The sequence below is a fragment of the Pagrus pagrus genome (genome assembly GCF_965226575.1).
Source record: "Pagrus pagrus genome assembly, chromosome: 15".
NCBI classification, from domain to species: domain Eukaryota; kingdom Metazoa; phylum Chordata; class Actinopteri; order Spariformes; family Sparidae; genus Pagrus; species Pagrus pagrus.
In genome coordinates, this window is record NC_140199.1 from 15,429,415 (window position 1) to 15,452,107 (window position 22,693).

Genomic DNA, 22,693 nt, shown 5'->3' on the forward strand with positions numbered 1-22,693 from the left:
GCTAAACACAAACATGCAAAAGGAAAAAGAGGAGGTGGAGGTCACACTGTGTATTGACTAACCTTTAAGAAAGTCACAATCAGATATACAAAGAAGCTACTCGGTCTTGAAAATTATACTAAGGTAAAGCATCACAAATGATTCGCCAATGATATGTTGACCTGTTATGTAATAACATGAAGATAAAACTTACAAGTCATACATGACTTGCATTGTTTGTTCCTGCTTGTTATCTTGAGAAATTGACAGTAAAGAGGGTTGACAAGTTGCATGAGACTTTTGAGACCACATTTGTGAGAGATTAACTCTTACCTCTTCCTAACACACAGAGTCCCATGAGGTTGGAGGAGTAGTATGTAGAGTGAAACTGCAGGAGCTCCTGACGGATGTCAACTCCATCTTTAGACGGCCGGGTCTCAAGGGTCAATTTGTTACCTTTAAGAGAAATAAAACATTAGTAGTGAGCAACTGCTTTTTTCTTTCTTTTTTTAAAAAAAATATCATACTACAACTTCTCCATGAAAGAGCACAAATTTCATGATTAATCTTTGCCTGTTTGTAGTTCATCTTCACTGTCCAAATGCAATTATCAGTGTGGTTTGTTTTGGAGCCAAAGGACACAGAAAATACATCAGCATGGCCTTTTGGGGAAACTAAAATATGAAACTTTGTGAGTCGTTCAATCTAAAACACGATGGCCGTTTTTTTATAAAATCAGTATATAATGGCCCACAAACAGTTGCCAGTCAGATACATGAACAATCCAACTGTACAACTGCAGCTTACATCTGAGGCGAGTGAAGAGCCAGTTACTGAGGTCTGTTGAGACTCGGACAGAAAAACAAAGCATCAATCTCGAGAAGATTATGTTGGTCTGCTTACAGGGCATGACTTTCAGGTCTGTCTGATCCTCTTCTATTCTTAACTGGAATAACGATTATATAATTCAAGACTGCCATCAGGTGGCTATTTTGAGCTTGGAGCTGTTCCAAGTCTATGTCACTCTGATCTGGGAATTCACTGGCACAGAGAACAAACTCCCTTAATGCTGTGAGATACTTTCCTCCATAACATTTAACATCAGTTGAGTGAATGTTAATATTTAGGAGCCATATAAATTGTTCAAAATATCACAAATCAATATATTTTATCTATTGCTATAGAACACTGTCCTTTTGTTTAAAAGAAATACAGATAAAGCAGGGAACTTATGCTGCCTTATATCTCACAATATTCACTATGATGAAGTCACTGTCACAGACCATAATATTTTACATTTCTGTGGGTCAAAATACGTGTCTTTAAACACTGTGCAGGTGTAATATGAACTCCAAAGTATAAAAATATTACACAACAAATTTCAACTTTGACTCTAATATGCAAAAAGGCCAACAGACTGGTCCTAAATGGACAAGATCAGACCATCTACCTTATACAAGGGCCTACTGTTTAAATATCTAGTGTGTTATTATGCTTGTTATTCCAGTGGTGTTCAGTGTACTTCCACACCAAGAGAGACAGATGGAGGCAGTGGTACTTCCACACCAAGAGAGACAGATGGAGGCAGAAAGTCAGAATGAATAACAGCGTCAGTGTCATCTCTGTGGAGATTTTATACCTGTTCCAAATTTACTGAAGGGGTGGTTCGGGTTGCCAGTGGCCTTCTCCAGCTGAAACAGCCTCCAGGCATCATTCATCAGGTTCTTCTCGTGCTCAGAATCCACAGCATTCACCTCCCGGTCCTTACAGCTCTCATCAAATAATGGGCACAGGAAGAATTGGGCAAACCTACAGAGATTTAAGAAACATCCAACAGTATAGGTCACTATGTATAATGAAACTACCTATGTCATTTTCAACATTTTAAGATTTGGCTCTTTCAGTTTTGGGTTAAAAGCAGATTGTTGGTGTGTAGGACCATTTGTACACACAGAAAAGGAGCCATGATGAAAACTATTTGCATATGTGCAAAGTGAGAGCAACTGCCATGCAAATGAGGAAATGACAAGACGACACAAAATTTGAATGCTTTCAAAGCTACACCCAAGGTCAGTGATTGAACCAATAAAAAAAAAAAGAATTACCTCTGTCACAGCAGCTGGTTCTTGGACCAATAAAGTGTTATTGCCAAACCATCACACCTTGACCCTTTGTACTGAAATGTGTTTATACTTTGAGGGTTATTTTTTAGCTCACAACAAAATGGTTGGTCGAGAAAAAATCTTGCCATTTGATTAAATTGGCAAATGTGCTAATTTCTTAGAAAGAAACAAATAATACATTCATTCTGATTATTACAGCAAGGGTATGATTAAATTAACAGGGCCAGCTAATGACACACATGATACGCTCAGACATGGTGCTCTTCTACTTTCAAAGAGGCAACATCATCAATATTTCAACACACTCGGCACTGTCCTTTCCTACTACAGTCCAGATGGCCTTCACAATTCACTGGCGCAGGGGAACAATTAGCCTGTGACACATAAACAGGTGCTTGCTAGACTATCATTCATTTATAAGTAGGTAAGCTCATCTCAATAGGTTCTGACCCTGCCCGACTGTCCTCTCCAAACCAGCACAGCTGACACGTGAGCAGAGCCCCCTGCAAGGATGAAGACATCAGTCTCACCCTGTGCTTGAGGGGGGTGGGAACTCTGCTGGTGGTTACAGAAGAGAGCACAATAAAGCTGCGTCTGGTAACCAAAGACGGACAGACAACGAGCTTGCAGCTTACTTGGATTAACACCTGGACTCCCAAGGGGAACACTGTATACCGATAACCAAACAACCACTTAAGAAGAGAGATGACAAACAGTATTTCTTCATTGAACAAAGGTATATCGAGCCTATAACAAAGACTCAAAGTTTTAACAGATGGGGTGTATTAAAGATTTAAATATCAGAGACTAGTTGAATGAATAAGACTATGATGAATATGCCTGTTCAGTAGTTAATGTCAGCCAATTCAACCAAGTCATATAAGGGTGCCAAAGTCAACATAAATTAAAACAGCACACCCATAAAACAAACAAAGATTACAGGACACACCAAAGATGTACCTGGGATATGAGACACACTACTTTTAGTACAGAGCAAAATTAAATCACGTTAAATTAATAGGAAAAGTACCTATCTAGTGCTCCTTGCAAGTGCTCATGGGACACGTCGAAGTAATAGTTGGTATGCTCTCCGCTGGTGAAGGCATTGGAGCTGCCTGCATGCTCGCTGAGAAACTGGCTGTACTCATTCTCCTTGGGGTACTTCTTTGTTCCTAGGAACAGCATGTGCTCACAAAAGTGTGCCAGGCCAGAGATGTTCCCCGGGTCCGATAATGAACCTGTGAATTTAAGAAAAATGGCCGCAGAAAGTCAGGTGATCAAGCTGCAGCTAACAGATCAATTCAAAGATACAACATCTGCACTTTTCAGTGTCTGCCAGATGCTTCGCCAAAGTGAAAAAAGAGGATATAAACCCAGACAGAGGCTACAATTATATACACAGAATTTCATTATTAATGTGTTATTTAAGCAATGGTTTTAATCAACACACAAAAACTGTATCTTAATAATATAATTAAAAGCAAGCTGGAAAAGCTTCTACACTGAATGCCTCAGCCTCTTTCTGAGTCAGTTCATGGATAAAATTTTATTGCCCTCAGAAAACTTGGTAATGTGTTTCATTATAACTTCCTTATCTACAGTGAATGTAATCTACTACTGCTTAGTCAGAGAGAGGACTTAATAGGAGGAAGTCACAACTAATGGCACACCAGGCTGTCAGGTTTTGAAAAGTATCAACACTTCCAATAACCCTAACACTTTTTCAATGCTGTGTTTAAACTGATATAATCCAATAGTATTGAAAATACCGAAGCTATAGAAAAAACATTTCTACAAAAGGATTTTCAAGCTAAGGCTGCAAAAATATTATTATTACAAATGTGCTGGTATGTGTGCAGTGACTTTTTGTACCAGCACTGTCTGCGGTCTGTTAATCAAAAAGGAATAGGAAAAAAATATTAATTATAATATTAATACTGATATTGTACCTGGTATTGTTACAACGTTACAAGATTGACTGACAGCAATATTATGTTTACCGGATTAAAACAAGCATGCTGCATGACAGAGAGCCGTTTACCCTGAGCCCAGGATGAATATTGAGGTTACTCAAGCAGATGTAAAAACATATCTTTTCCCAATTGCTTTTCATAGTTGTGTAATAAGGGTGTGTGATACATGACTACCTGGCAAAACAATAGTGATGAAAGACATGAAGACATTCACCTATGTGCACATCCAAAGCAGCTGAGGATTTGTCTGTTGTTGGGTCACTGATGAGCATTGCCTTCAAGCCATTGGTAAACTCCAGGCCCCTGTAAACCCGCTTGTCCTCGGGAGAGCGAATTATTTCACTAACCACCCTGTTCTCAGCCGGATCAGTCATTCTGAGTGGCAAGGATGACACCAGCCTGCAGTAAAGGGAATCAGATGCACAGTGCAGTTAGCCAAGGATACTGACCTGCTATGCTTGGGAGATTTTAGCACTGAGGGCAAATGCATCTTTTTTTTGGCAGGGGACAGGATGACTTGGGGACGGAAATCACAAACGACATTGTGTATATCAAGACTGACAGATAGATTTCAAGCACAGTACATGAATCACCTTTTTGAGGTGAAGCAGATGCCACAATCAAGTCAATTCTAGACATTCAGACTCCACAGCAATTAAATGCACCTGGTAGTTTACATCAGTATGACAGCTGCTGGCTTGGTTTGATGTGACTAGACCACCCTTGGAAGAATTTAATCGTGTTACCATTTCACCGTAAAAGCATAGCGTGTTTTCAATGGAAGTATAACCAACAAACCTGTTTCAAACTGGATAAAGAGCTGGTTCTGCTACTTTGCTGAGCCGGTAGCGTTCCTCCTTTTGTGGAGCAAAGTACCAGTTAGCTCGTAAAATCATATTTACAAAGAACAAAATACTTAATAACTCACTGACAGGTAGATTATTGGAAACATAAATATAACTGCCGTGGTACAACTAGAGGTTGGCTACCGTTACTCGTTAGAGGACATAAAATAATCCCACGGACAGCAGGCAGATAGCATTAGCTTGCTAAATTAGCAACAAAAGCTACAAAAACGAGAGCAGCCAAGTGGCAGTGTGTCTAATTCACTTGTTACCTTTAACTCTCCACTGTTGTAAAGTGATTTACAATTTTCCAATTAAAAAGAAGCTCCACACACAAACCGTATTAGCTAGCACCTTAAGTAGCAGCAAAGCTAACACTTTCGGTCTTGCTAGGGAGCTTAACTTAGATCAACAAACCGGCTTTAAGGGCCCGGCTTGTTAGCTAGCTAGCCTGCCGTATGGTGAGAAAATAACGCAATTAGTTTTTAAACAAAAAAAATACGACATTTGCGGGAAAACACGTACCTAAAATCTTGATGAAGATAGAAACCGAAGCCTGCTGACTGGAGATATCTCGTAAACGGGGCCTTTCGGTTAATGCACTTAAACATACTTTGCACCCATGAAAAACAAACCTCGGCTTTTACAGCGCCATATTTGTATAGGCAAAAGTAGTGGAGCCCAGATCGGACTGTAAATCAACACGGTGGATTATCAATTCTGCAGTGAAGCCAGGCTGATACATGCGATCACGACAATGGCTTTGAGTTAAATAAATAAAGTTAAAGTGGCTGGGACACGGCTAATTGTCTGGCATGTTTTCTAAAAATTGCGTTGTGTCATTCACTCTGGTATCGACTACGATGGTCTGAGTGAGGAGTATCAGGTGGTTTCTAGCTCTGTCCTGCGCACTCAGCTGTGGATACATTACATGGTGAGAAATTAACTCAGCTGATGAAAAACAAAAAACAATTATTCAAATCTTTAAGAAAAAACAGAAATTGGTAAAAACAATTTTACCCCTTTTAATTAGCAGACCTCTTAACTGGATGGACTGGACTTTTGAACTTGTATGGATTGTTTGTATGTATTTCAAGTTCTTGAATAAAAAATAAAATGTAAGAAATACCTCGATGACACTCTTCCCTTTGTGGAAACATCTTAAACTTGCAAAAGGTATATTTGATTTTTGCTGTTATTATTGTAAAATCCGTAAATCCATTTAGTTAGGCTTACTAAAGACCTGTAATATATATATATATATATATATATATATATATATATATATATATATATATATACAACAAACATGAATTGGAGAGGCTGAATATTGAGTGATTTCTGTGGATCACAGAGAAACTGGATACCATTTGATGTCTCATTGCATATACACAAAATATAGGCCTACAGTCTACTGGATGGATGCAGAACATTTGATATATAATGCGCTCTTTGAATTTGCGTGTGTGTGTGTGTGTGTGTGTGTGTGTGTATCTGAATGAGTTCTGGTTATGTAGCTGCTGAAAATGTTGTAGCCACTAGATGGCGACAGATTTCTTTACTTGAGCGTTGCAATGACTTTCAGTATCAGTCAGCTGACACATGAGCAGTAATCTATTACACATCTCATTACTTAACATGCATTGCACATGATGCATGGAAAATACCCCTGTTGTAATGATCATTTTACTAATAAGGACTAGACACAGGTTCTTTTTCAAGAAGCCTTTTAAAAACCAACAGCTGGTCATTTCAGAGTCTTTTTTAACTTTTGCCTTTGCATCTGCTGGCTTACCATCAAGGAAGTGGCGATTTTCTGAGACAGAACTGTGAACCTCCTTCCGAAAGTTAGGCTTAACTAAAGAGTGAATGGTTTAGGCCTTTTGGTAGCTGAGCCGTGTTTGGTAAGCCCTGGGTTATCTATCTACTTGTGTTTGCTTTAAAGGGGGAACTGATGTCCCGATGAGTGACATTCATGAGACCCACCCTGCTCCTCCTCCTTTCAGTCTTTACCAGGCACTTCTGTAAATCACTTTGCACTGGACGGTGAGGAGGGTCAGAGCACCAGAGGAACATCAGCACAATGGAGGAATCAGCCAGCGGATCAGACAAGAGAAAAGTTGTAGCAGTGGTGGGCGGTGGTTTGGTAAGAACAGTACTGTAATTCAAAGTGCTGTGCCTCTTGTCTTCTGATCTCTGGATTGCACATTGTCCCTTACCAAGGCAACTGTGCTCTTTAAAAGGAGACACTTCCACACAGCCTTACACCGTGTCCTAACTGGATGCGACGCGAGCGAGCGACAGCTGCAAAATCAATGGTTTTCTATGTGAATGTCCAAACTGGCTGCGCACGTGCGAGAGGACTTTCTTTCTTATATATTGCATCATGTGTGTATTTGTGAATTTAAAAGTGTGGGATAAAGGAAATAAGATCACAAAGGTGGAGTGGGGTGTTTAGGAATGTCTTTGTTGTCTATATAGTGTTAATATTGTACGGTTAAAGGCAAATTATGTATGATGGTGTAAATCACAGTGATTTTGGCAAGATTTTCAAAGGTCTGACCTAACTCCCCTTCGACCTCTAGGTTGGAGCACTGAATGCATGCTTCTTTGCCAAAAGAGGCTTTGATGTGCAACTGTTTGAAACTCGAGAAGGTAATATGAAAAGCTCTCTAAATAAATAATATCCTCACATTGCTCCTCTCTCTGAGGAATAGACCCACACATCAAACATACAATATAACTGAACAGTACATATGAAAGTGAATAGAAACATCGATAACCAACACTCCACGAAGGTAAGACTGAAATATTGTGTCTGATTTCTGGTCAGATATCCGGAAAGCCAAAATTGTGAAGGGAAGGAGCATCAACCTGGCTTTGTCTCACAGGGGCCGCCAAGCACTGAAGCATGTTGGGATGGAGGACAAGGTATTCTCAACAAATGTAGTCATTATTCAACCGATAAAGTACCAATGACGTACTGCAGGGACATGGTGATCCTATCTTGCTTGTTTTTGAAAAGGACTCTTGCCCTATAGAAGTCCTCTTCTAACCACATATCATTGACTGACATAGAATCAAGGGGGTGGAAATCCAATATTTTTTGTTGAGCTGTACCTTTCTATTAATTAAATATTAAATACATGGCTCCAGGGAATGAGTCCCCCCCTGCTGTCTTTGCCTGCAGTCCACTCAAGAGGTTTTATTCTGGCATCTGAGGTCAGCAGTCTTTTCTGTTGGTCCACATTTGCTACACTGACCATGTTATGTCCGCCTGAGAACACTGCATCAGACCCTTTTTTTTTTTTTTTAAACTTGTGTGACTTGCCCTGACAAAACAAGGCTTGCACAGACTAGGTGGACTGTCCATGGCTTGATACCGTGCACTTGGACCTCTCATAAATTTAAACTGAAAACATGGATTTTTCATGAATTATTTATCCTCACTGTTGATAAAAGTCATTGTTAAAGTTTGACCCCCTGTCTTGATAATCTTTCCTCAGATTGTCTCAAAGGGAATCCCCATGCATGCAAGAATGATCCACTCTCTGAGTGGGAAACAGTCCCCGATCCCTTATGGCAAGAAAGGCCAGGTAAGATGGCCAATGTTGTAACGTGACATTATATTTAATCCTGCAAAACACAGAAAGTGCAAAGCTATGACTACACTGACATATCATCAAATTTTTCGTTTGTTTTTTGTGATGTAAGAATATCCTAATGGCTATGCTAATAATTAGCTAGGAACTGGTCTTGCAACGTAGCCGTACAATAAGACATTTAAATGGGCACTATGTAGTTTTGGAGAATAAATTCAAATTCAGAATTTCAATATTTACAATATTAATGAGGTGATAAAATAACTCAGATATATTAATTTTTTCCACAAGTGAATAAACAAGCTGTTCTCAGAGGAAAATAAGGTCCCCAGAACGCTGTTTGAAGCTAGAAAGGTGGCAGGGTCCGCCACATATAAAGAAGTAAAACAGTATGAAATTGTGTTGTCCTTTGGAATGTTTATTCAGTTTATTCAGTCATGAAAATGAAGATAAGATTACAGATTAAACTGTCTTTAAATTAGTAACAAGCTAGGTCTCATTGTACAAATTGTACACTGAAGTCTCTACAGTGTATAATCTCTAATGGTTGATAACATATTGGATTATTATTTGCATGGTCATATTGCATCTTGTCACTACTTCATTCAAGGCCTAGTCATATAGACAGTATTTTTCTAACATTTCCTACATTTTACTGAAATAATATCCAGCTACAGTACATCTAAATTACAAGTGTTTGGTTGTTAGTTAACAGGCCGTAAGAATTGGCTCATGTATACTGACTCAGTCGACAGATTAAATATTAATTTGGCTGCTTGTTAGACTTCAAAGGCACCGGCATGGATGTGTTTGTAAGCACACAGATACAGAAACACAAAGAAACTGCAATATGTGAGCACACACAGAGGTCTGTGCAGGTACTAAATTGCTGTAACATATCAATAGAGGGCCTGATGAAGCACTCGAACATCTAAAGGTTGCCCTGAGAAGATAACAAAAACGTTACAATGTGCAGACTTTTCTCCTGTGTGTGCTGCAGGAGTCTTTCACTTGCAGTGTACGCACACTTGGTCCGTCCTCACATAACAATAGAGTCTAAGAAAATCAGGTTTGTATGTCATCATAAAATGTGTTCCCGTCTGAAAATAGTCATTTTTAATTACTGGCTCCAGTTTGGCAGGGAGTCTTAATCTCACTGGGACTCAGATGGTTGAATAAAACAAAAATATACCAGAAAGACAGTGAAAGCATGTAGAGTCATGAATGTAGGGAGACAGAGTATAAACCACAGAGACTTCCTGTTCCCATTTAAATGAGCAGTGCTGCAGTTCTGTTTGTGAAGCTGTACCTGCGGAATTAAACTAAAATACTGACTGATCTCCTTTCAGTACATCCTGTCAGTAGACCGAGCCAATCTGAACAAAGAGCTGCTAACAGGTAAGAACATTTACAGTTTATGGTAAGTTAACTTTCAAATGATGCACCTGCTCTCCAAGAAAATACTTCAAAATTTGACTCATAAAGAGTTTAAGCCCCTCTCAATCACTTTCATTATGTTAATATGACTGTAATTTGTTTAACATGAGTTTATGTTAGCGGACCCGATCTCTAGATTAACGATAGCTACTGCTCTGATAGCTGGGCGGAGAGAGGCACTGAGACACGACACTCGAGATTCGAGAACGTGCATAAAGTCACATCTGTTGGACTGTTGTGGAAAATCCAACCTTCACAAAGAAATCCACGGTCCAGCAGCATTAAACAACTTTAACAAATCGTCAACAGGCTCATATAGGCAACCGAGAGAGACAGGGAAGGTCTTATTTTTCGCACCACATTACAAACTGCTCAGATATTGCAAGTAAGAAGGCGATCAACACATGTAAATTGACAGAAATTATTGCACAGAGAACTTTTGTGGAGCTTTTCTACAGCATATCTCCACAATGGAACAACTAAGTTTTTGTCCCTGGCATGGACAATCCAAATGCCAACAGTTCTTATGCATTTATAAAATAATGCTGCAAAATGATGATGTTTCATTAGTGTTTGAGATCTCACTACTAACTACTGAGAGTCCATTGTATAAGCATTAGCCTGCTGTGTGAGTGAACGAGCTAGTGGTTTTGGACGCAGCCATAAAGTCAGTAAACTGCAGTAGGCTATGTACCCAAAGTTTGCTAACATTAACTAACATCAGCCTTCATAAGCTACCCTGTATTGTATTTAATTAAGCAATTTTATTATTAATGAGTTCAACTTTGTAAGCAGTATGTGTTATTTCTTCTTTCCAAAGTTACATAATATTTTTTCAAGGGAGAACCAGTCCACTTTTACAAACAGCATACTTTATACAGTACATTAATACACATTCTTGAACTCTATGAACGCCTTAATAAAGTTTCTGTACCCTCAATGAATTCTTGATGCATTAAATCTACACAGGGCTCCAACTTAAAAGACTATATTCTTTCTTTCCATTAACTGTCCTATATTAGGCTGTTTCGCCAACATCTGAGCCTTATCCATTTCAGATACTCCGTGGTGTGAGCGCCATGCGAGACTTTACACTGCACGAGTACGTCCAAGAATGTCAGGGGATGTGTTAGTCTTTTCGGGCTAAAAGGATTTTGCCTAATATTTAATGAATCCCCTCAGTGAACAATTGGAGATAATGTGCAACAGCATAGGCTCATGTTTAATTAGATTGTGTGCTGAAAATGAGGCCGATTGTAAAGCCGTCGCTCATATCAGGGCCAATCCAGACTCCTGGAATGAACATTCAGATGAGGAGATTTCAGAAAGCGTGACAACTTAAACATTAGTGTCCACGAAACCAGACTCACTGACTGCTGAGTCGTGTTGTTCATGAGATTCATGCTAATCAGCTGGAGGTCATTCCCCTTCAGTGGGGGATTGATTTAACTGTTTGCTGACAGGCTGTGTCCTGACTGCACTTCATTAGAATTGTGAATGTTTTCTGTGCATTTTAACAAGATGTTACATGTCACATTAAAGTGCTGATGTCACACCTGCATCGGTCATATAAGCTCCTTTTGTAACGTTTGATCCCCACAGAGGCGGAGACATATGCAAACACAAAGTTGAACTTTGACCGCAAGCTGCAGGACTGGAGTGCTGAAACAGGGCTCATGACCTTTGTCAGGTAAATAGTTACCGATCTTACATGTGTGCACCCCCTCACAGCACACAGACACAAACACGCATATAATGAGGCTAATCTCGGAGGAGGATCTACTCATTTGTATTCTTTGTTTTAAAAATGGCTTCATTGATCGTGTTCCCTCTGTGCTCCTACGTGTAAACACATGTGGCCTTGTACATGATAGCTCTGGGATGGTGATAAACATGCTGCCTTTGAAGCCTCTGTACGTGACTTCTGTGTACCTCTGTAATTGGCTGTCCTTGAGGAAAAGGTGACACACAATTTACAACCCAATTAACACTGAAACACCTCCAGCTCTTTTAAGTTGTGGGAATTAGCGGACCCATGCAGTCAATTATTCACACCATATTTGGGAGCTCAGACACTTTTTAATTTGATCACTGAGTTTTTAAATTGAATTTGTCCTCATCTAAAACTTGTTGAAAGCCATTTGATTTGTAAATCATCTTTATTCATTCGTTTATTTATTTATGTATTCGTTTTTATGCCTGGTAGACCAACGTGTACCTAAAATGTGACACAGAATGAGTCACTGTGCAGTGAGCAAAGTCTGTCAGGCACTTTAATTTAATCAAGTTTTATGTAAAAGCTGCGAGTGTGCCTTGAATCCAGAAGTCACCTAACACATCCAGGACACATCCTTCCCTCTGCCCTGTAGTTGAACTGTGACAGCTCGTATTTGCTCTCTCCAGCTTGCGTAATTAAATGTACACAGACAGCCTTATTCCAACTGTGATGGCCAGTTTCCTCTCATACTAGCCAGGCAATGCAGAGATAGACATCAGCATCAAATAGATGTACATGACCTGCTTTCTTTTTATAGTCTATAATCGTGCTAAATCTAATAACATGTTAATGAAATATTAGACTATCCCTGAACATTATTCAATAATAAAATCTTATTAGTTTTCTGATATATAGCTATTTTTAGGCGATGAGCTAACACAATGTGAAATCAACATCCCGGGTGCAGGCCCATGCATGTTACAAAAGGATTCTCCAGAGCTGCACAACACTGTAAATAGGAAACCACGTACTGTCACACAGTGCAGCAGGTCAGTTTACAGATTTATTGGTCGCTGTGCACATTTATTATTTTCATACATCTGTCATTTCTATGTGAAACTAAAGCTGGTCATTGAACTGATTTTAAATATACTTTGCTAAAATTGTAAAAATTAGTTTAAAGGAGACCTATTATGTTTTTTTTTGGTTTTTTTCCTTCCTTAATATAGGTTAAGGAGGTTTTTGTGCACGTAAAAGATCTTGAAACTTAAAAAGGTCAAAGAAGCTCCTGTCTCCTACAGTAAACACTGCTCCTGAAACGCCTCGTCAGTAGTCCCGCCTTTAATTATGTGACTTTGTGACATCACACTACCTCACCAAGTCATGCATTTGCATAGTTTATGCCTAGCGGTGCTGGGTCAGGTTAGGAGTGGGGCCTTAAAGAGACAGGAGTTAAAACAGAGTGTTTCAGACAGAGGAGGAATACGGTGCTGCAACACTGGACAGTATGAGAAAATTTAAGTGTTTGTTGAGCATTAAATCATGTAAACCTATTCTAGTAGTAACCCAAAATACAATTATGAACCTAAATATGAGCATAACATGTCTCCTTTAATACTCCACTCTGTAATCAGTGTGAAGTACTATCTCTGCTATCCTATCATTGTGAGGTATGAACACACAGACTTCCTAATAAATGATTTAAGTACCTGTTATTAGCCATGCTAGCATTGTGTGGCTTAATGGATGGTGCAGTAATGTGGGTCCCTGGGTCAACCACTTTAGTCAGGACTAAAATATCTCAAACTGTTTGATGGATTGTAATGACAATTTCCAATGCTTCATGTTTTGACCCATATCCCTGGACTGGTGCATGGTGATGCACATCCTCATACAAGATGTGACCTGAGACGCATGAATAAATACAGTAATGTTTATGGGGTCATGAATAATTAAATGAGCAACACTCTGCAGGAATGTTGATTGGTGTCCAAATGATTATGATGGTGTGTAAAGCAATTTGGCAACAAAAAACACATTTATGTCCCCTGTAAGGATCATTAAATGAGACGATAGAGTGCTGATAATACATTCAGATGTACTTAACATTTGCACCAGCGGTTCCACATGGGTCATTAATGCATGCTGTTCAGCGAACAGAGTCAGATCTCAGAGCCGATACCTGTTAGAGTCAGATCTCAGAGCCGATAAGAGGCTTTTTCATGTGGCACATCAGACTGGTCCTACAGAGACAGAGGTCCCAGCCTACAGGTCATATTCTTCAAACATAGGGGAACAAACTTATTTGGTACAGACACCAGTTAAAATGACATCATTTTTATATTTGTTCCGGTGAAATACTGATTCCTGCTGTTTGGAACAGCTTTTCATGGCAAAGAGCAGATGTGCCAAACCATAATTTTTTAGTGGCCAATGATGCTATCATCTGTGGCCATCATGACTGTGAGTGAGATGACCGTGAATGTTATACAGATACTGTCATAACCATTATTACTGTATATTTAGTGAGTAGCCTGTAAGATAGTTAAATGTCATTATAAATAAATTATACTTTGATTTTTTTAATTAATAATGAAATTTACCATTTTTGTTTTACATTTTGTAAGGGCAAAAGCCAGGTGCCATTTAAATCTCCATGTGAAAACCTGTTATATATTAAAGGTCAGTGTCGTAATTTCCATCATACTAAAAGGAAGAGTCAATTAAAGCTTCACCTTTAAAGGTGCAGTATGTAGTTTTGGGAAAGGAAGTTTAATCAGAAGAGAAATATTTTTATTGGCTGATTTTTTTCTGCTTAAACAAACAAAATAAGCAAACTCTTTGTTTTCATGACTGAATAAACTGAATAAACAAACTGACCTTAAAGGACAACACAGTTTCATACTGTTTTACTTTGTTTATAATTGGCGGACCCTGCCACCTTTCTAGCTTCACACAGTGTTCTGGGGACCTTATTTTCCTCTGAGAAAAGCTTGTTTATTCAGTTATGGGAAACATTTTTTTCTGATTTTGTATTACCGCATTAATATTGTAAATATTCAAATTCTGAGTTTGAATTTCCTGTCCAAAACTACATAGTGCCCCTTTAAGTGAACTCCTTCAGAGTATATACAGTATATAAATAGTTGTAACATATACGAATACAAAAAGTCAGTGCCCTAAGTTCCCATCATATTAATGAGAAACTAAAGAAAAGCTGCAACTCTAAGTGAATTCCTGCAGAGGGACCTCCTGACGACTTTCAAAGAGTGCATGTTAAAAAGGCCAAGTGTGAGAGAGAGAAGCTCTAACATTCAGCCCTTGGTCTGCATTGGACTCCTGTCTTAATCAAACCTGAAGCATTGCCTGAGGGCCAAACACTTACCTCCTTTTCTCAGGCTAAACATCCACAACGGAACACTTTGCCTACACACCCAAGTGTCAGCCTGGGTGACAGGTGTGTAGGCATCAGGACGTTGCCTCCAGGAAGCCTAATTCCTGTCTCTTACTGAAAAGTTGCCTTTGCTCATTCAATTATTTAACCTGCAGATGGCTGGTATTTTTCTTAAATGTTCAGGGCCCTCGAGCAAGACATGAAGGTTAGCCTGTTAAATCAATTAAAATCTAGTTAAGCTAATTTCTTCAGCTTATATGGGTGTTTGTATACCGTACATTGAAGTTAATTTGTGTTGTCCCTGGTTTGGTCTCAGGTCAGATGGATCTGAAGAGGAGATCAAGGCAGACCTGATTGTTGGCTGCGATGGAGCTTTCTCTGCCATCCGCAAGCAATTCCTTCGCCGCAGCCGCTTCAGCTACAGCCAGACTTACATCCCCCACGGCTACATGGAGCTCACCATGCCACCCATCAATGGAGAGGTCAGTCTGCAGTCTGTAAAGCACCCTACTCTTATTGAAGGTGGTGAGACGCTGCTGGTATGAAAGTCAGTTTTTATTAAACACCAGTCTAGATGTGTTTTTGTTTATTTCCATTCTGTTTGTCCCCCTTTCATCATCGCCCCCAAGTTCGCCATAAAGCCTAATTATCTGCACATCTGGCCACGAAACACATTCATGATGATCGCCCTGCCCAACTTGGTGAGTGTGTATTTATTTTCCTGTCTCCTGTGTTTTATATCAACTACGTGCTGTTGTGATTACCCCACATTTTTTGGCATCTACTAACTGTTACAGGAAAACCAAAGCATAATCACTTCAGAGAATTTCAGGGCATGATTGACCTCTGGGGTGTCCTCATAGAGTTAATTAGCCTTGTTTACACACGCTTCATAGCCAGTAGAGGCTTGCTCATCCGAAATCTTACCTAGTTTCCACACAGCAGTTGTGTCATCAGTCTCGCTGTGTCCTTTTGTCAGACATCTCTCCGTCTCTCCTGTGCTTCTTAATCTTGCAGCGATTTTTCTGCATGGCTGACTCAGCACAACAGTTTTGCTCTCTTCAGTGAGACCAGGTTAAGACAGCTGACTTTGGAGAGCATGTGTGCTGTCACTCACTGCCCTAGTTCCCAGGAACACATTAGGGCTGGGGGAAAAAACAAAACACATCCCCGCCGCGGTGGATGCCATGGTAACAGATTAGGTGCTAAAAGGTCCTCGGGAGGACATTGTGAGGTTGATAGATGGCACCTGCTCAGATGGGCACAAAATGGCACTCCCACAACCCCCACTGCACTTTCATCCATCACTTGCACTGGGTGTAGTTGAGCTATTACATTTGCATTGATGATAGAAGATTCTGAAATGAGTGTGACTGTATTAAAATATAACAAATGACAAAATAGATGTTAAACGTCTGGTGTCTGCAGAGTATCACAGGATGCAGCGTGTATGAAAGGATGCTACTTTATTTATGAGAGCTGGGGTTGACTTTGACTTTGAGGAGACATCTGTGATTAACTATTATAAATGCAAGGCTTGTTTATTTTATCATACTGCCAATAGTTTATAACTGGTTATGAAACAGTCAGAACTGAGTACTGATCCCTCTGTATGACCTACATATGCAAATGAGACAATCAGCAAGAAGACTATATAACAAGACATCATTTTACAAAGTTTACTTTGTTTCAACATCGACATATTACAGTTATTACTCTTAAATAGCCAGAAACTGATACATTACCTCATCACCAGGTATCCTGCAAACAGCTGTTTAAAAAAAAAAAATGTATGTATTGCCTCTTTCTTTCACTAAATTTGCCAGCCAGATCAAGATCCTTATGACAGATGCTCACACTGCTTTTCACCACAGGTACCACCATAATCTCAAAAAGATGAAAGTTCCTCGTCGCTGCTTTAACTGTTCCTGAAACTTTTGGCCATGTCTGAAACATATCTTTAAAAAAAATGACAATTTGCTGAAGCTTCCTGACTATCCCACTGAGCTCCTTTAATCATCTTGCAAGTGTAAAGTCTTCGTGTACACAAAGATGACTCGATTTAACTCGACAAGAACTGCGTCACAATGTGCACTGTGTTTGTTTTCCAATTCAGGACAAGACATTCACCTGTACCCTCTTCATGCCCTTTGATGAGTTCGAGAAGATCACCACAGGAGATGAAGTCATCGAGTTTTTCCAGAAATACTTCCCTGACACCATACCGCTAATAGGAGTGTAAGTGACTTTCTCCACCCATGTCTCTCGCTCCACCGTCTGTCATCTCCCTCTGGCTTTATCTCTTCATCCAACCTGCCAAGCCATCCTCAAAAACACTTTTATTTCCCGTCATCCTGTCAACTCCAGCACATCCACTGCCGTGATCTGTGATGTGTGAAATTGCAGACTTTGAGTTACGTGGCTTTGTGCGGCGAGGTTTTAATTTGAGGTGAAGCGTATGCTGTGGGTGACGAGGAGATAACGGTGGCATGAGCAGGAGAAGAGCTCGAGGCTTTATTCACTCACATCCTCTCTGGATTAACTTTATTTGGAGTGCTCAGGCATAAACAAACCCAACGCATGCTGTTACTCCTCTGTTTGGCTGTTTAACTTCACCGGGGCAGACAGAGCATGGTTATTTTAGCTTACTCAGATGTGACAGATGCTTTTGTAGCAAGCAAAAACCAGAGACAAAAGCAACCGTCAACTTGAATATCTCTAAGAGAGTTTGTAATTGTTTTATTTCCATTTGTACCTCGCAGTGATGCTCTCAAGAGGGATTATTTCCGATTGCCTGGGCAGGCCATGGTGTCTGTCAAGTGCACCCCATATCACATCGGCGACAAATGTGTCCTTATGGGCGATGCAGCCCACGCAGTGGTGCCGTTCTATGGGCAAGGGATGAACGCTGTAAGTAACACTGACGCGAGGAGAAGAAAAGGCAGGAAAGAATTAAACCGAGACTCATTCATCCATTCATGCTTTGTAGGGATTTGAGGACTGCATTGTCTTTGAAGAAATAATGGAACAGTTCAATGAGGATTTCAGTAAGTACATTTAAATGAACAAAGATTAAACAGGACGCAGCGAATAAAGAGACAATTCATTAGAAAAATCATCCTTTCCGTGTCCTCCCAGGTGCTGTTCTGCCCGAGTATACCAGAGTGCGAGTTCCAGACGATCACGCCATCGCAGATCTGGCCATGTACAACTACATTGAAGTAATGCATATTTATTTGATACCTCCAAATTAAGCCTTTACTTTAAAATGCATATATTTACACAACAATGTAACTAATAAAATTGTCTCAAGGTATCTATTAGAAATGGAATAATCCTACAATTTTAGAAGTAGTGACTTCAAATGAAGATCTTTCATTTAAGGCTTTGATTATTTATTTATTCACTACATCGTGGCGTTTCACAGCATTTGACATTAACAGAAATGAAACTAAGCTTAGTTCCTGTTCAAGACACACACTGACTGCTACTTGTTCAAGTCCACGTACGCCTTCATTCCAATGTCAAATAGCCATAAACCTGTAAAACGCTGAACTGCCAGAAAGCAAAACATTTGTAAAGGATAAAACTATGGCTCACAACTTTTGACAAAAGCAGGAAAAGTGCAGGTGGGAAGAATAACCTTAAAGATGGCTCCATTCTATTAAGTGTCCCAGTAAGCCGTGTCATTGAGTGAGCATACACAATACCATAGCCCTGGAACCAGCTCACCTACATGATGCTATATACTCCACCTGTACTCTTCCTGCTTTGACATGTCAAATTATCTGCAGTGAAAAGTGTCTTATACCGCTTTGACTCTTAAATAAGCTCTCTGAAAGGCGTTCACAATCATACGAAAGTCAGTTTGTGTTGTGGATGTGGTGAAGGACAGATGGTTCACTTCACTGACACATGTGCGTTGTTTTGTTTTGCAGATGCGAGCTCATGTCAACTCCAGATGGTTCCTTTTTAGGAAACATGTTGATAACTTCCTCCACTTCATCATGCCAAAGACAATAATTCCTCTTTACACAATGGTTTGCTTCCTCATAAACATAAATAATCACTGTCACATTGCTCGGTCTACCACAAATATATATCATTTTATTGTCTTTCTCTGTCTCTAGGTCACTTTCAGCAGGATAAGGTACCATGAAGCTGTGGAGCGCTGGCATTGGCAAGACAAAGTAAGATGCTTTAAGAAAATACGTCACCTCTACATTCTTTCATTTATCTTCCACGCGTACGATTTATTTTCGGGGGGGCATATTTCATACCTTTGAACATTTGAGTATTGTAATTTGGAAGTCCTTTGAAGTGGCAGTATTATCAGCAACACGCTTGAAAGGCGGATGTGACTCTCTCTGGGTAAACACTTCCTCTTTTAGAAACATTGAATTATTCCACCACAAACACACAGCTTTGCTGCACAGAGAAATGTTTCCGATTTCTCCAGTTTGGCCGCGGAGGAGCTGGTTAGTCCTTGGCACCGTGCTGAACTGTCTGATGTGACCTGTGCTGATGGCTTCGGCGCTAATGGTCCACAGTCAGAAGGACAACAGGGATTTCGCAGCCTCCCTTGTAAATTGATTAAACCCGCAGGGATGTCTGGGCAAAGGGCAAAATGACCTCCATTCAGGGGAGAAAAAGTGCTGTATGAAGCAGCATATACAGAAGGAGAAGACGGATAATGAAATAGCCAAATAGTGTGACACTGACATGGACAGAGAAAGGTCTGCTGCACACAGTAGTGTAGGGGGGATGTTGTAGTTATAATGTGAAGGTGAAGGTGAAGGATATACAGCTGTATGTGTTCACGCATTGAACTTTCTCTTACAGTTACAAACAGAATAGATTTTACTGACTATATTTCAATACCCAAAAATTACACATAAATTACAGCATGTTAAATGTCTTGATACGTGTGATTTAACTCCTTAAAGGTGTTACTGATGACATTCAGTCACTAAATGTAGCGTTCCAGCTCCCCCTTCCACTGCATCACATCACAACACCCCTGTTGTTCGAATCACCTGCCTCCTCAAGTGGTTGCCAGTTTGTTGCACTAGCCAACATTGCCAGCACTAGCTTCCAAATGTTTACGTCGCTTAACACTAACTAACGTTGACTTCAGTATGACCTTTAAGCTTAATTTTTAGCCAGGCTGCTTTTTTCCATCTCTTTGGTCCTGACTGAATTATCACCACAACTACTGGATAGATTGCCATGAAATTTGATACAGATAACATTTATGGTTCCCAGAGGGCTGACCCCAATGCTTAAAAGCTTCTAATGTTGACACAGTAATTGATGCCCAAATCAGTACTCGCAAGAAGGAGACGTTGTATTTGCTGCAATGAAAAAGACGCAAGACTGAAGAAGAGAGTGAGAAATGGAGCTCCTCTGTGGTGCTTAAGTAGCGTCAAAACCCACGCACATAAAAGCCAGCGAGGGAACATTTCTGCTCCGTGTGCACTAATGTGGCTGTGACAAACTCCAGCTTGACCCTCCATACTCGCAACTGCTTAACACCAGTGTATCAGATCTCGCAGTGTTGGTGTTGTTCCTGGAACGTCATCATTAAAGCTGCTGTAAGCGTTATTTTATTATTAAAATAAGTATATTATTTTCATTAAGGGTGTGATATGTAACAATCAGCCACCTGTCAAATTCATGCTCAAAACATATAGGGAGCGGTATATCAGCACTGCACCTCGCATCAGGTCAAAGTTTAAATTTAAACTTTACCAACAAATACCAACAAACTAATGACATTTCCATACCTGTACTTGAATACAAGTGTACTTCTCTGTGTTTACTGCTGATTAGCAGCTGTTTGCATGCTAACACGCTAAACTGACATGGTGAACATGATAAAAATAACACCTGCCAAACATCAGCACATTAACACTGTCACTGTGACAACGTGTCCGTGTTTAGTTCAACACTAACAGTACTGTGCCCAAGTAAAGCCTCACAGAGCTGCTAACATGGCACCAAAGCAATAAAGTGCATGACAGGATATTTTCTTTGCAGTTGTGATGTGCTTTGGAGAAAATGATGTTCCTCACAATTGAATGAATGTCCAAAGGCTGATGTGAAGGTGCTTTTTATTTGCTCTTCGCAGGTGATAAACCGCAGCCTGCTGTTCAGTGTTACAGGAGCTGTTTTGGGAGCCTCCTACCTGCTCGTTAAAAATCCTCCTGATATCAACAAACTCACCATCCCTGCTGAGAAACTGTGGAGCAGGCTCGTGGCCCTCAGGACCCCGTGAGCGCTTTCCTCTGATCTGACAGACGAGAGCAAAGACTGGAGCATCAAGCACGAGAATGAACAGAAATTGTCCAAATTTTAATTAGAGTTTGATTGAATCCTGTAATGAACACAATGAAGGTTCTGACAAGTGAATGTACTATTATAATAATTTCCCCAAGTTATACAAGTCATCATGATTGATAGTAACATTTAATCAGAATTTAACTGGTTATGGTTTGTCTGAAGGAGCCCAACAGTGGATTGTTCAGTCTTAAGACGTGATTCTTTTCATGCCATCGTCATTATTTGCAATTTTTTTTAATGTGATAACAAATATGTCAGTATTGACCTCACAGGCTGTGGCCAGGGTACACGCTGTGTGAGTTTATGTAGACGCTTACGCATGAATTGCAAATAAAATGTTCCCTCCTTTCATTGTCACTGCCAGGTTTAATTTTATCTTCAGCTGCATTCCTACTTTAAGCAGAATGAGAGACATATATCAACTCTGTATCAACAAACTCTCAAACCTGCAATAACTGTTGAGCAGCAGAGACCTTCACCAATACCACTTTCATATCAGTCCTCAACAAGATGAAATGAAAACTTTTTTCTAGGTTCAGTTTTTATGTCATGACAGTGCTGTGCTTATAGTCTGGTTTGTTTAAGACACAGAAAACACTTTGTTGGAGTTATGAAAAGATGTTTTGTCTTAAAATACTTATTTTGGTTGCCAAGAAACACGGCTTAGACGTCGCAAGGTCTCGTAGAAAATGCCCAGTTTTAGTGCACCAAACACAGCTGGAAATTGTCTCAATGGCTCCTTAAATATATCCAATGGTTTCACACTAGCAAATGTTGAAACTCAGCCTTGAACAGTGGTCACTGGCTCGGCAGCCCTAACTCCACCACCATCCCCTCAGTCTTCTGATATGAAATGAAAGTCAGGTCACAGACATGTATTGTGAATATAATATCTATGTATATATAGAACATTTTACTGGGCTACAGTCCTTCAAGCATGAAGCTACAGCCAGTGGGCAGTTAGCTTAACCTAGCATTAAAACCTGAAGCAGCTAGCCTGACTTTCCAAAGGTGATAGAAATATGTGGCTAGCAGCACCTTTCAAGTTGAAATGATTTACATGTTATATCTTGTTTATTTAATCTGTTTCAAAACTGAAGTGTAAATGTGACAATGTTGTGTTTTATTGAGGGCTACCTGTTGGGCGTTTTCTACATGTTAAACAAGATATAAATATCCATTTGCAAGATTTGGGATTAAGCAATAGAGCAACAGATTTGCTGCTTTTATTTGTACAAATTGATTCTGAAGATGCACTTTAAAAATAGAGTTCTCAATGCA

The 22,693-nt window shown here is 39.8% G+C and overlaps 2 protein-coding genes across 6 annotated transcripts in view; one reads left to right on the forward strand and one right to left on the reverse strand.

Annotated features, from left to right (window-relative positions):
• ide (insulin-degrading enzyme) overlaps positions 1-5,590 on the reverse strand; it is a 29,266-nt gene extending 23,676 nt beyond the window's left edge. For 2 of the 3 annotated variants that reach the window (XM_084376548.1, XM_084376547.1), the window contains exons 1-5: positions 5,446-5,590; positions 4,290-4,474; positions 3,133-3,340; positions 1,619-1,788; positions 313-435 (exon numbers count right to left, since the gene is read on the reverse strand). In XM_084376548.1, the coding sequence (XP_084232674.1) occupies positions 313-435; positions 1,619-1,788; positions 3,133-3,340; positions 4,290-4,474; positions 5,446-5,531 (772 nt within the window). In that variant the 5' untranslated portion in view covers positions 5,532-5,590. Of the gene's footprint in view, positions 1-312; positions 436-1,618; positions 1,789-3,132; positions 3,341-4,289; positions 4,475-4,873; positions 4,933-5,445 lie in introns of all 3 variants that reach the window. The other variant, XM_084376549.1, reaches the window with a different exon arrangement.
• A 323-nt stretch (positions 5,591-5,913) lies between these two features.
• On the forward strand, positions 5,914-21,763 carry kmo (kynurenine 3-monooxygenase). Of its 3 annotated transcripts, none has more exons than XM_084376550.1 (16): positions 5,914-5,990; positions 6,866-7,066; positions 7,506-7,575; positions 7,754-7,851; positions 8,427-8,516; positions 9,872-9,920; positions 11,562-11,649; positions 15,387-15,552; positions 15,700-15,771; positions 17,187-17,308; positions 17,833-17,980; positions 18,060-18,117; positions 18,209-18,291; positions 19,009-19,110; positions 19,201-19,260; positions 21,201-21,763. In XM_084376550.1, exons 2-16 carry the CDS (start codon positions 7,004-7,006, stop codon positions 21,345-21,347), a joined length of 1,416 nt encoding a protein of 471 aa, XP_084232676.1. In that variant the 5' UTR covers positions 5,914-5,990; positions 6,866-7,003; the 3' UTR covers positions 21,348-21,763. The 3 variants fall into 3 exon arrangements, with proteins under 3 accessions (XP_084232676.1, XP_084232677.1, XP_084232678.1); XM_084376551.1 differs by lacking the exon at positions 5,914-5,990 and adding an exon at positions 6,686-6,824 and having other exon boundaries at positions 6,927-7,066; XM_084376552.1 differs by lacking the exons at positions 5,914-5,990; positions 6,866-7,066 and adding an exon at positions 7,236-7,308.
• Positions 21,764-22,693: the final 930 nt, after the last annotated feature.

What these genes read in the sequence shown, in the direction of transcription:
- kmo (XM_084376550.1), top strand. Translation starts at nt 7,004, where the DNA reads ATGGAGGAATCAGCCAGCGGATCAGACAAGAGAAAAGTTGTAGCAGTG. An exon ending in TGATCGCCCTGCCCAACTTG is followed by an intron (nt 15,772 to 17,186) that starts GTGAGTGTGTAT and finishes TTTCCAATTCAG; the next exon opens with GACAAGACATTCACCTGTAC. An exon ending in ACAGTTCAATGAGGATTTCA is followed by an intron (nt 18,118 to 18,208) that starts GTAAGTACATTT and finishes GTGTCCTCCCAG; the next exon opens with GTGCTGTTCTGCCCGAGTAT.